Source organism: Phasianus colchicus, chromosome 1 (assembly GCF_987193195.1).
Source record: "Phasianus colchicus chromosome 1, bPhaCol1.hap1.1, whole genome shotgun sequence".
Taxonomy (NCBI): Eukaryota; Metazoa; Chordata; class Aves; order Galliformes; family Phasianidae; genus Phasianus; species Phasianus colchicus.
This window is the reverse complement of record NC_143436.1, coordinates 168,926,089-168,939,061: the sequence shown is the minus strand read 5'-3', so window position 1 is coordinate 168,939,061 and position 12,973 is coordinate 168,926,089. Positions and strand designations below refer to the sequence as shown.

The 12,973-nt window shown below is 41.5% G+C and overlaps 1 protein-coding gene across 1 annotated transcript in view; it reads right to left on the bottom strand.

Annotated features, from left to right (window-relative positions):
- Positions 1-2,223: 2,223 nt before the first annotated feature.
- The window catches only part of GTF2F2 (general transcription factor IIF subunit 2), an 89,637-nt gene continuing 78,887 nt past the window's right edge, over positions 2,224-12,973 (bottom strand). Inside the window, exons 8-9 of the mRNA XM_031615610.2 lie at positions 10,085-10,228; positions 2,224-3,110 (exon numbers count right to left, since the gene is read on the bottom strand). Coding sequence (XP_031471470.2) covers positions 2,991-3,110; positions 10,085-10,228 — 264 coding nt within the window. The 3' untranslated portion in view covers positions 2,224-2,990. The remainder of the gene's footprint in view (positions 3,111-10,084; positions 10,229-12,973) is intronic.

The window sequence follows — 12,973 nt, the reverse complement described above, 5'->3', positions numbered from 1 at the left end:
GGGACCTGCTTCAACTAATATTGAAGAACATCTGCACTAGCACAGAGCTCAGCAGCAAGTGGAGGCAGCAGCACGTGGGAAGACCATCGGGGAACCAGCGTTCATCACTGCTGTGAGTTCATGGTTTAAATCAATCAAAATGTGGGGGCTGGGGAACCAGGCACAAACACCTACAAGCCACCTCCTCTCCTTCTGCAGATGGCAATCCTGCTAGCAGCACCCACGTGAGGTCCCCCTGCAGAACAAGCAGAGCAGAACTGGGGATTTTGGCTGGTTCTTACGTGCTGGATCCAGGAAGTTTGCCCCAAATGCTGGATATTTATTGCACTTCACCCAAAGAGTGCCCAGTCCTCCATTACCTTGAGCCACTGCAGAAGGGAGAGTTCTGGTAGCAGTGTGTCTGCCCTGCTGATTGTTTCAGATGCAGTCAGTCATTGAACATGTGGGACAGGTCGTGGGCACAACACAAGAGCATATTCCAGCCCCTCGACTGGCACCTCTGTAGGCTCTCCATCATTTTGTGACTGCTCCTGGATTTACGATTTCTTTCCTGCTTGTGTCTTCCAAGATCATATAGAAAGCAGGAAAAAAAGTTTCTTAGCTGTAGTTTTGAAATGGCATTTCTTCATTGTCTCATTCTTCTTCATCTTGAATGCTGCAAGACTGGATGAGCTTAGTGGTCTTTTCCAACCTTAATGATTCTTTGATTCTAAGCAAACAAAGCACGTTTGCTTTCCTAATCTTGTCACTCACTGGCTGAAAACTCCACTGCCAGTTTCTCTCTAGCACTCTCCATGTTTTTAATGATACCCATGAAAATCTTTTTGGTAAAAAAAAAACATGAAATCCACAGTAAACTGCGTACTCTGCACGTTTTCTGTTACTCCTAAGTAAAGTAGAGTCTACTTACCCTGTCTAAAGCCTTCTGTAGATCAAGAAAACACTCACCTGTGCCTAGGTCTTCTGGCATTTCTCATGGACTGATTATATCCCCCTCAGCTGGAGGCTGTGAAGCAGTAAACTCATATAAATCCCCAAACACAACCCCACATACTCTCCTCCTAAGCTAATCCTGCTAGAGATCCTACTAGAGATAATCCATTCCCTCTGAAATGGAGCAGTCATTTTCACTTTTGTCACTGAATTATATCAGTAAACCAGAGTTGCATGGCATTCTCTGGCATGGTTTTAGAAGACCACAGGAAGGTCTGTCACTATCAGCTGTCACTAGCAGCTCAAATGGAGCACAAATGCAACTAAGAAGCCCAGCTTGCAGCAAGCCAAGTGTTCCCATCCTACATGCCTGCAAATATCAGTATGCAGAGGACTTGAACAGCACAGGAAGGACAGCAGTACGTGCTGGCTCTGGCTATTCCTGGGAAGCAAACAACTTATCACAGCAAGCAAAGAACTCTGGCTTCCTGGGCTCCTGTCAGCATCTTCAAATACCTCCCGCAGCAGTAAGCAAGCTGAGTCCTGCTCATAGAATCTGGGGAAACAGAAGTCACTGGCAGAATTTATAAGAGCGCACAGAGCTATGGAACGTGATTGGTGTTTTAAAAAGCCTTGGTTGTCCACCTGCTGGGATTGGGCAGGTTGTGCTGCAAGAGGCTGAGCACCAGCGGGAAGCACATCTGTAGAGAGGAGTTTACACAAACAACTGATAAAAACAATCTGAGCAAAATTAAAATGCATGACACGTATAGAGGGTGTCACTTGTTATACAAACCTCCTGAGGCATTTGATGCTCCTCTTAAGCTTTTATTGCTTGAAAGTGCATCAATAATGGAATATTTGCTTTTAAAATAGGTCATTTATTTTATTACTGTGTGCAGAAGCAATGGACACGTCTGAAGGACTGGAAGGAATGTGACAGTCATGCTCTAAAATCTTACCTTCTACTTCATTCACAGATACACTAAGAAGTTCTTTTTCATTGTTTTCTTTGCTCTGTTTTTTAACACACGAGCTCTGAGAGTATAATTAAGTAGTCCTGTACCACCTTCCTCCCCACTCCCTCCCAAAAAAGGATGCTGAGCATGCAACCCTACAATCTACATTTCAAAAATGGGAGAACAGAGAGACAGACACCTTAGGAAATCTTCCCCAAGCACAAGGGAACCCTGTCAAAAAGCCACCAATAAAAACATGCTGTTTAAAAAAACTGCATACTTAGACTTTCTAAATCATGACATGTCTTCAGTCAGTAAGATAGGTCATTGCTTGGTACAAATTAAAATAATGCTTTTATTGGTATGCTTAAACACAAAACATAGGTAACACTAAAAAAAAAAGCAAAAGATATATCTATTTCCTGATGTACCTAGCAGACTTTTTTCCCTCAGTCATCAACTAGAAGGGACTGTCATCTTTCCCAGAGAACTGTGTATCTAATAGCCTTGTTTTAAGGTCTTCTAGCTGTGCTGATTTGTTCCCATGAAGTCTCAAGGCTGTGATGAGCTGTTTTGGTTGTTCTTCCTAAAGCCTGATTGCCAAAGGAGCACAGTGTCTGTGCACCAATCACTCACTACACAAGCACTGCACAACTTCAAAGCCTTCCAGGTAAAGCCCTGAAAGATGACAGCAGAAGTGAGAGCATGAACCTGGTTCTGCTTGGATGCAAAAAAGGAAGTTACAGGTCTCTCTGGGACACGTTATCCTTCCTAGTCATTGAGACTTAGAAGAACCACAAAGCTATCAAAAAAAAGCAAGTCAGAACTTAAAAAGATTTCTAATAAAGATAAATCTAATCCAAGTTTATTCTATAAATATTTTTTTTTTGTCAAAAGACAAACATTTATAGAAACTTAAAAGAAATATTCCTTTGAAAAACAAATGGAGCTAAGGAAAATTACAAAGTATTGGTTATTTTCATTTAAATTTAACCTTGCAGAATTACGCTCTGCTCAGTCCTGTTTACAAACCCATGACAGCTCCCTCACTGCAATCATTCTCCTCCGCTGTTCTCTTTTGCTTCATGAGCAGTTTCCTTAATCACTTTTGTCTTCTACTTGGTAATGTCTATATTCTGGCTTCAGCTCCCATGTGTTTTTGTGGGTCCCCTTCACGTTGTAGATGCCTATTTCTCTTAGAATTTCTTTCAAGTATATCTGAAAGGAAACAAGATAACAAATTACAAAGACAGGCAACTGCCACAGTTCATACATGATGTCCCATCATCCACCAAATCCCACTGACTGCTAACACAGATGACAGAGAAGGGGCAATGGGTACAAGCTGCACAATGAGAGGTTTCATCTTGATATAAGAGACATTTTTACAGTGGGAACAGTCAGTTGCTGGGACAACCTCTCCAGGGTCATGGTTGAATGCCCACCACTGGATGTTTTCAAGATTTGATCGAAGGAGGTTCTCAGTGATCTCGTCCAGGCTCCCTTTCCCCATGAAGGAAAGGACCTGCTGATATTTCAAGTTCTCTTCCATCCAGTGACCCTAAAAATGGGACACTTGGAAAATCAAATGACTGAGATATACCCAACGTACCCGAAGTGTCAGACACGCAGTTGGTCTCAAAATCTGTGCACGCTTACATTTCCTGCTAAGTGACAAAGGCGTGGGGGTGCTGCTTTGCTTTCTGCATCGGAAGCTTGCTGCCATGCCAGACGTTAATGGGGCAGATGGCAGATCTGCACGAGGAGCACTCCAGGAGGTGGCTGTCACACAGCTCTGTCACCGCAGCCCCCCGGACATGCTCCTGGCTCTTGCTCCCTGTGCAGTCACATCAATGCTACTGTGTCAACAAAGTAAGGCATTCTAAAAGCCTATTTCAGGCCCTTGGCTTTTCTCAGCTCCATTTGCACTCTATATATACGTGTCTTTCCTTGCATGGCTCCCTGTGACCTTCGCCATGAAATTCATGCAGCTTGCCTTAATGTGGCCACTGTGCTTTTTGGTAAGTTGCAGTTATCAAAGAGACCTTCCCTGCTGGAGTTTCACAAGCCAAGCTAAAAGCTCCTGGCTTAAAGTAGGAGAATCAGCTTCCTTACATTAGGATTTTCAGTACCTTTAAACCCGCTGTCATATTCTGATCCGACCAAAGCCTCAAGCTGTTGGTTTTCAGCTGTTTTGCAAAGCTTTCAGCATTTTATTTCTGCCTTGTTTTTAGGGGAGTGTTGAGTAGGTGCCAGAGAATTTCCTAATATATTCAAATATTAAGACTAGGCAGGGAAATTAGGGGGAAAAAAAAAAAAAAAAGCAAAGCTACAATAAACAGTAGCACAAACTTTTACATAAAACAGCTCACAAATATTGCCCTCCTTTACTCCTTATAATAAACATCAATAATTTGTTGCATTTTTTAAAGAGCCATTTCCCTGCTTGCTTGTTTAAATATTTATCAGTGCTGACTTCGGAGGATCACCATGGCAACTGTAGGCCACAGTTTAAGAATCTCCACATTAAAATCACAACTGCTTTAGTCCGAATACTTCAATCCTCATTGAGTGTATATACTGATCAGGAGCTATGGGAACCCTTGTATATTCTGTATCTCCAGTTACATTAAGTGAAAATATCAACATCTTCCAAGTCATTAACGGCAAATATTTGTTGATGACCATAAAGGAAAATTGCTTGATCTCTTCACAGAATCACAGAGTTGCTAAAGTTGGAAGAGACCACAAAGATCATCCAGTCCAACCATCAGCCCATCCCCACCATCCCACTGACCATATCCCTCAGTGCCACATCCACATGGTTCTTAAGCACCTCCAGGGACCTTCCTTACGCTCTATTCATTTTTTTGCCAAATGAAAAAAACTGGGAAATGAAATTTATTTGCAGTGACTAAAAAGATAAGGTTTTTTTTTTTTTTTCAAGAAAGCTGTTGTTACTCCCTCTCCAATTACATACAAATTTACAGAGCCCAAAATAGCCTGATCCCACAATAACAATGATACTCCATTGAAGGCTCACGTAGCAAAAACAATCTTTTAAAAAGACATCCCAAAGCAATGAGAGTGCTTAAAAGATCGCTTTGTCCACATTTGAAAGATCCTCACACCAGACTGCAGGCACAAACTAGTTCCTTAGGGTCCGTTCTTTGCCTGAGGCAGCAGTGCTTCTGCTCACTGCAGGGATGACTTCCTACAGTCTGGGGGCATGCACGATGCAAAGCCCAGCAGGTGGCAGCAGGAGATCGGTGTGAGGCTCCTAACGCACCTTCCCAATGCAACCTGATGTAGAGATGCTGTCACTGTTTGACAGTTGGGCCCCTACGACAAATCTGCTCAATAAAACAGCAATGAAAGTGCAAGCACTTTTCATAGAATTATAGAATCATAGAATGGCCTGGGTTGAAAAGGACCACAATGATCATGTAGTTTCAACCCCCCTGCTATGTGCAGGGTCACCAACCACCAGACCAGGCTGCCCAGAGCCACATCCAGCCTGGCCTTGAATGCCTCCAGGGATGGGGCATCCACAACCTCCTTGGGCAACCTGTTCCAGTGAATATTTCTGTACACTGGTGCAATGCTTTTTTCAAAAGGTGATCAGAGCAGGTGGAAAAGCTATTTATGTGAGTGCATGTAGATGTGTATGCTTGCACATCCGCTGCTTTGTTTGCTATCACTGTGTATGCATGTGTATTAGCTTTTGGTAGTGTCACCAAGAGATACTTCAATAGATGGCAGCGTGGGTGGGAGAAATACGCTCAGATTCAAGGTTAAATTCTACCATGTGGACAGATTCATGAGAATTAAATACAAAATGCACCCAGTCACATGAAGCACAGCAAGACGCAGTTATTGTGCTGAGAGACCCAACCTGCAGCGTGGGAGCCAGGTCCCAAAGTGGGAATGGGGAGAAGCACAACATGGTGAGCAACTTGCTGCTCCTTTGTGGCATTGCCTTTGGGTGATGTTTTGCACGATGTGATTCACAGAATCAATCACAGAATCATAAAGGCTGGAAAAACCCTTAAGATCATTTAGACCAACTGTCAACCCATCGCCACCATGCCCACTAAGCCATGTCACTGAGTGCCACATCTACATGCTTCTTGAAAATCTATCTCCTATCTCACCTAACACTGCCTGCTTCGTGCCTCCATGCCACCCACCCAGTTAACAGAAGGTTACTTTTAATTTCACAGAATCACAGAATGGCCAGGGTTGGAAGGGAGCTCAAGGATCATGAATCTCCAACCCCCCTGCCACATGCAGGGCCGCCAACCTCCACATTTAATACTAAACCAGGCTGCCCAGGGCCCCATCCAACCTGGCCTTGAACACCTCCAGGGACGGGGCATCCACAGCCTCTCTGGGCAGCCTGTTCCAGCACCTCACCACTCTCTCTGTACAGAACTTCCCCCTGACATCCAACCTAAATCTTTCCTCCCTCAACGTAAAACCATTTTCTCTTGTCCTATTGTTATCTACCCTTTCAAAGAGTTGATTCCCCTCCTATTTGTAGGCTCCCTTTAGGTACTGAAAGGCTGCAATGAGGTCACCCCGCAGCCTCCAATTTCAGCTCATTTTCAAATGCAGTTCCCCAGACAGTGCCACTTCTGTCTCAGACTTTCTAGACTTCCACGAATTTCAGTTAGACAGAAAACTAAAACGGAACAGAATTAACCCAATGTGATGATTGAGATAACAGTTCTGCCACAAATAAGGGCAGTAGAAGCCTGCAGTGACTGAGGGTTTGAAACTATCTGCCATCTCTGCTCCGAGCAGAGGAACTAAAAGCAAAATTGAGAGAAACATTTTTGAAAAGCTGACAGAGGTATTCACTTTCAAGCTCTGAAAACCCTTCTGAAATTTCAACAAAAAATAAAATCAAACCAGAATTAGTATTACCATGCTGAATGTAGGAAAAAACTGTAATCAACCTACGCTATTTTGAAAAGCTACATTTCTGATTAGATCACTGGTTCCATTCCTTCCTGGTTCCATATACTCCAACTATTTGACTGCTCACACAAAAAGCCTATTTTCTTCTCAGCCATTAAGGCCAAATGTGGAATTACAGCAATATTTCTAGGGAGCACTGCATATTTGCATGTGGGTAGGTGACAATGGATTTGCCTAATATTGCAAATTGTTACTTTTAATTAGGAAGAAAGCCAAATAAAACCAGGCTTCTCTAAAACAACAGGAGTTTGCATCCAGAAATGACTTGCTTTATGATTGTACAATCCCAAAATAAAGATGGCAGCAACTTCCTGTGAGAGATGCAATATATTCTGCAGCAAGGATTCCATTTACTATTTACATTTACTACTGCATAAGAAAAATACCCTCATTTATTTATTATTTTCCTGGCAGAGACTTTGATTCCCTTGGATAAGTGTATTTTACATATTATTAGTTAGAGTCCACTGGTTGGCAACTCTGCACATAGCAGGGGGGTTGAAACAAGATGATCATTGTGGTCCTTTTCAACCCAGGCCATCCTATGATTCTAGAGATGCAGGCACCCAGGACTTCATTTCAACAAGAGCTGCAGCAACCATAACATTTTTCCCTCACTTCTGAAAATAACCTCAACATTTAGAAATCAGAGAAGAAATTACATACCCAGAAAATCTTAGACACTATGACAGAAAATGAAGCAGTGAACACTCAGCAGAGATTAATTAACAGCCAACCCCTGTGCAGCATGTGTGCACCTATTCAACCTGTTGGCATTTATGATTTTTCTTAGGAGGTCTAGCTGCTCTGTGAACAATAGGGTCACAGTGAGCACTGGGAACAGATACTTCATTTTCAGTGAAGAAATAAAGTTTCACATCGGAGGTTGAAGCCCTCAGCAGTAGAGAAACCTGCACACAGAATGAAAACTGGCGGAACAGCAGGAGACGATGGGTAGTGTTCTTAAATGGAAATGAATGCCATCAGCAACTCCTAACAGAAGTTTTTAAAAGGAACACAGTTGGGAAATTATCACAGGTTTACTTTTGAATTTATTAGTATATTGGCTATTCAGTGAAAGAAGAAAGGCACCAGAAGGAGGTTTGATTCAGTTAGACATCCAAGTGTGAGGATGCTGTAAGGGCACAAACACCTAAGGCAAAAGTGTACCAGGGAATTAACAAGAAATCTCAATTCTTACAGTTTGAAACTGAGAATGCACAGTCCTCTTTGAGGAAATGGTCTAACAGCTGGCTGATCTCAGGAACCCTCAGGTAATTAGGAACAGAGGGGCTGTCATCCAGACCCTGCATAGACGGTGCACTGTGCTACAGGCAGAACACATTCAAGAGCATATATTGACAGCAGACACACACATAGGGAGATTTACAAATTTATCATAGAAGTAATAAAAGTATTCACCTGAGGTATTTTGCAAATACAGAATACGAAAGTACAAGAAATTTGTGTCAGAAGCACAGCTTTTCCAGGCTCCTTGGAGATTGACGCAGAGCAACAGGTACATTCCAGAGGTAAACTGCACTGCAGGAAGATGATGACTTTTTGTTCCCCCATTGCTTAAGTGGGAGTTGCAGAAGACTATTTCTAGCTGAAGTCATGTTATATGGGATAAATCTGCTTCAGCTTACATTCAAAGTGATCAAGATAGTGACTGTCACACCTATCTCTTATTAAGAAAAAAAAATTCTTGCCACTGCTTTCACGTCTTTCTCCTACTCCTTCCTCCTTCTCCTTTTCCATCAGCTACATGCCTTCTATGCCACACAGATAAGGAGTTGAATCATTAGATAAATTAATGAAACAGCAGAAAGAAATACACGATCCAAGTAGTTTTTTCCAGGTTACTACAGTACTGTGAACCTACGTATATTTGAATTGGAAAACATCTTTGTGCAGTTTCTTGACTGAATGCATCATGTACCTTATACTATACAAATCCACTGGTACTGATCCACTTATCTTAACCATGAAATGAGCAAAACTGGTAAGCATTTCTATTCTCCCTCTATTCTTTTGCAGAGAAGTATTTTTTTTCTACAATCCAGCTGTCACTCTTTCTGCCTTAGTTCTATTAACTTTTGAAATTGTAGCTCCATTTGAACTTAAACACAATTAAGTTTCCCTAAGTCTTCTGAAAACTCAGCAGGGTTGTAGACAGACATCAAAGTCAACTGTAAAAAACATCCAAAGTACAAAAGATACCCTAATCACAGTGGAAAACAAGCAACAACAGATGCTACAAATGCTGTTCAATGGAAGCCACTGATCAATAAAAGGACAGTTTCAAACTAGAGATCAGGAGCATGGGCAGGTGTTTGGAGCATGATTGTGGGTGAGGCTAAGGTGATACAGATCACAGGAAAACAGATTTTGTTAGTCCTACCAAATAGCCACACAGCTTCTGCAAACACTTCTAATTTTACTGTGCTAGAACTTCATCTCCTCTGTGTGCTCATTTGCAATAAAGCCAGGGGACAAGAGACAAAAGCATCAGCTATACAATTTCCTGACCAGCCATCCCATTTCCTCAAGAACTACAGCAGCATTTGGTTAGCAAGCAAAAATTACCCATTTTGTCTGTCGCAGTCTCCCCTCACTGTATCTTGGTCTATAAGGAAAGCTTGAAGAGTGGAAGAAGGGAAAGAACTGCAAAGTCTGTGTTGACAGATAAAGGAGCTGGCAAACACTGAAGATTAGCACAACCATCGTGTAAGTGTAGGTCTTCATGCTTTTCTTGTGTATCCTAAGAAGTCTTTAAGAAAATCAAAACAGACACTCAAACCTTGTCTACTCTAAGATTTCTTCTATTCGTAAAGGAAATTAAGAGCATTTGCAGGTGCTGATAGGTGCACAAGCTCCTAGCATGAACTACTTAGATAAATAACATTCACAGGAGACATGGAAGCATTACAGAATTTGGTTTCTAGTATTGAAGAGAACCTAAATAAACAAGAGATCATTTAAGTTACTCAAACCACCTATCTCAAAAGTTTACTCACTGTAATGCTTTCTATCCTACACAGTTCAATACGGATGAACTTAAAAGCTGGTGATTTCCATTAGTTGTAAAAAAAACCACTAAGAGATTTGTTTCAAATGCATACAATGTACATTGAACTATTTTCTGGATATGGAAACATAATGTCAACTACTGAAAATGCTTATATTAGAAGACTACTAGTACATACCACTGGCTGTTTGGTTATGTCCACCAGGTCTTTAATGTTGTAATACTGATGTTTCTCAAAGGCTGAAAAGAGCATGTCCAATACTTGCTGTTTATCAGCTCGAGCCCGTTTGCCATCTTCTTTCTTTTTCTTTTCATATTCAATCTATGAATGAGATACAAAACATTTTAAATACATTCCTATGTAAAACCATATGATTCTCACCTTACTTACAATACTGAATATTAAGACATAAAAAACCTCTATATAATAATAAAACACTGTTCAGTGCTTTTTATCTACAAATTTTTCTTTTGAGCACTAAATATTCTTCTTTGAACATAAACTAAGCATTATGTCCTTGCACAATGAGTTTTTCAGATATGTATCTCTGCTTAAAAAAAAAAAAAAAACCAACAAACCAAAACACCAGAAACAAAGCCTGCATGACGTGCCCAAACCTGAAGGCAGAATTAATATTAGTACAAGCATCCAAACTGAGCTAGTATTTTTGTTCCACCTCTGTTGATATCATAACAATAAACAACCTTCAAATTGCCATGCTCATGAAAATCCACAGAGCAACACAGCTGCACCACGGCCATAGAAATCACCTGCTCAAGGCACGCTTGGTTGGTTTTTAGACATTGCCTCATCTGTTTCAGAAATGGCAATCGAGACAAACACTCCATAAAAAGGAAAACAGAATTCTGAGTAACATGCACAAACTTACTGTTGTCTAAAAGAAAAACTCTAAGCAAGTACAGGCCCTCATTATCATGTATCATCCTATTTCAGGATGTATATTAAAAACGTTTAGTTGTTACAATCTATGCAAGTTGGCCATATATTTTTGCAGAAACTTTTATCCAACTACTAAAAATGCTTTTCGTGTTTCACCAACTTCATCATCAGAAGCAAGGCTTGCAGAAACCAGCACACATCAAAGCAATAACAGACAATACTGAGCACCAATGGCAAAATTTGCCCATACATTACCCCATTCACCCTTAAAAACATCCTCAAAAGCAGAAAACTATCGAAGTCCCCAGAATGTAACGCATTTCACATAATCAGGAGGTACTTTCAAGCAAAGTCCATAGATAGATGAAAAGCAGTATGACACAGCAGAACAGACTTGGGCACTGGATAAAGACCTGGTTGCCTGTGGGATAATTTCATACAAGTGTCATCCCATCTCTGATGTCTCAAACCTGATCCTGAAGGAAGATGTTCAGAGAAGAAGCCTACAGATGAAAATTCACAGTTCTACTGGAGACTGAAAATCATATTTTTGACAGGAGATATTAATTTCATTGCTCATTTTTCCTGTACTTCATTGCCAGCTAACTCCCTCCTTCTTTCTGAGTGATAATAGGCTGTCTCTTGCTATCTGTCTCAAAGAGGCTAAAGCCTGTTACTACTTTTGCCCTTGTTCACAGGTCTCTGGACAGTGACACCTTTCCCTTTCAAATTCTGAAACAGACTTCATTATTAAACTGAATGTAGAGCAATTGCTTCCTACCTGTAACTTGAAGGTTGTTCCTCCAGCTAAAAATCTGGAGGTAGGCTTAGGCATTCAAATATTTGACTGTTTTTCCAAGTATATATAAAAGTGCTATAAAAGATATAGCCTAATTCAATTAATTTTCATCCACTAATACAATGAAATTATTTAAATCTTGAGTCTCTGCATTTAAAAAACAAACAAACAAACAAGTCCTATGACACAGCAATAGCTTTGTAATGATAGTAAACTGTAACAACAAGTAGAACAGCTTTACATATGTCATCTTGGTTGCTGTGATCTGTCAGAGGACCGCTACACCGCACGGAAACTAGACTGGAACATAAATGTAGGACATTGCCCCTGTTACAAATAACACTTTGTCAAAATATTTGCTGCTTCTAAAAGTCCAGCAGACTAATCATTAGGGTTGCCTGTTGACCTTGGAAAGATTTCAATTGTAAGCTTTGGAAACTCCATTGTGGATTCAATTTTTTTTTCTCCTGGCACAGTCTCACAATACTTCAAAACTACCAACATAAAATACAGCCAGGATCCATTAATATAATAGAAAATAACTACATAGCTTATAGAACAACAATGTTCTTCTGGCTGTAAGGCTGAAATCTTTTCCAAGGATGTACTCAGAGTTATCTGCCTTGCAGCTCCACTAGCAAAACAGCTGGCCAATTCTCTGCTGGGTATATTTACATGGTATTTGAAGGGGCAGGGAAAATCTCATTTGTCTAGAAGTTTACAGCTACATTCTGCAATGAGTCCAATGAAGGGATACCAAAATGGGAAAGGGCCTGAATCACCTCTCCCATGAGGAAAGGTTGAGAGAGCTAGGACTGCTTGGCTGGAGGAGGCTCAGGGGGATCTTATCACTGTCCATAAATCCATAAAGGGAAAGTGTCAGAGGCTGCAGCCAGGCTCTGTCAGTGGTGCCCACTGCCAGGACCAGAGGCCATGGGCACAAACTGGAGCACAGGAGGTTCCCTCTGAACACCAGGAGCCCTTCTGTGCTGTGCAGTGACGGAGCACTGGCACAGGCTGCACAGAGGCTGTGGGGTCTCCTCCTTGAGGATCTCCCAGAGCCGCCTGGACGTGGCCCTGGGCACCCTGCTCTGGGTGTCCCTGCTGGGGCAGGGAATGGAGCAGAGGGTCCCACAGGTTCCTGCCAACCTCAGCTGTGCTGGAATTCTATGAGTCTACTATGGCTTACAGGACTTCACCAAAGAAGAGGAAAGTAGGAGACTTGTCTTTGGTTGCATGAAACATACGATGAAACACAACATAGGTGAGACTGCTGGCCTTTTCTGCTACCTGCAAGATAAACAGCATACTAAACGGACAGACTGATTGCCAAAATGCTCATGCATCTTATCTTTGACAGCTCTGAC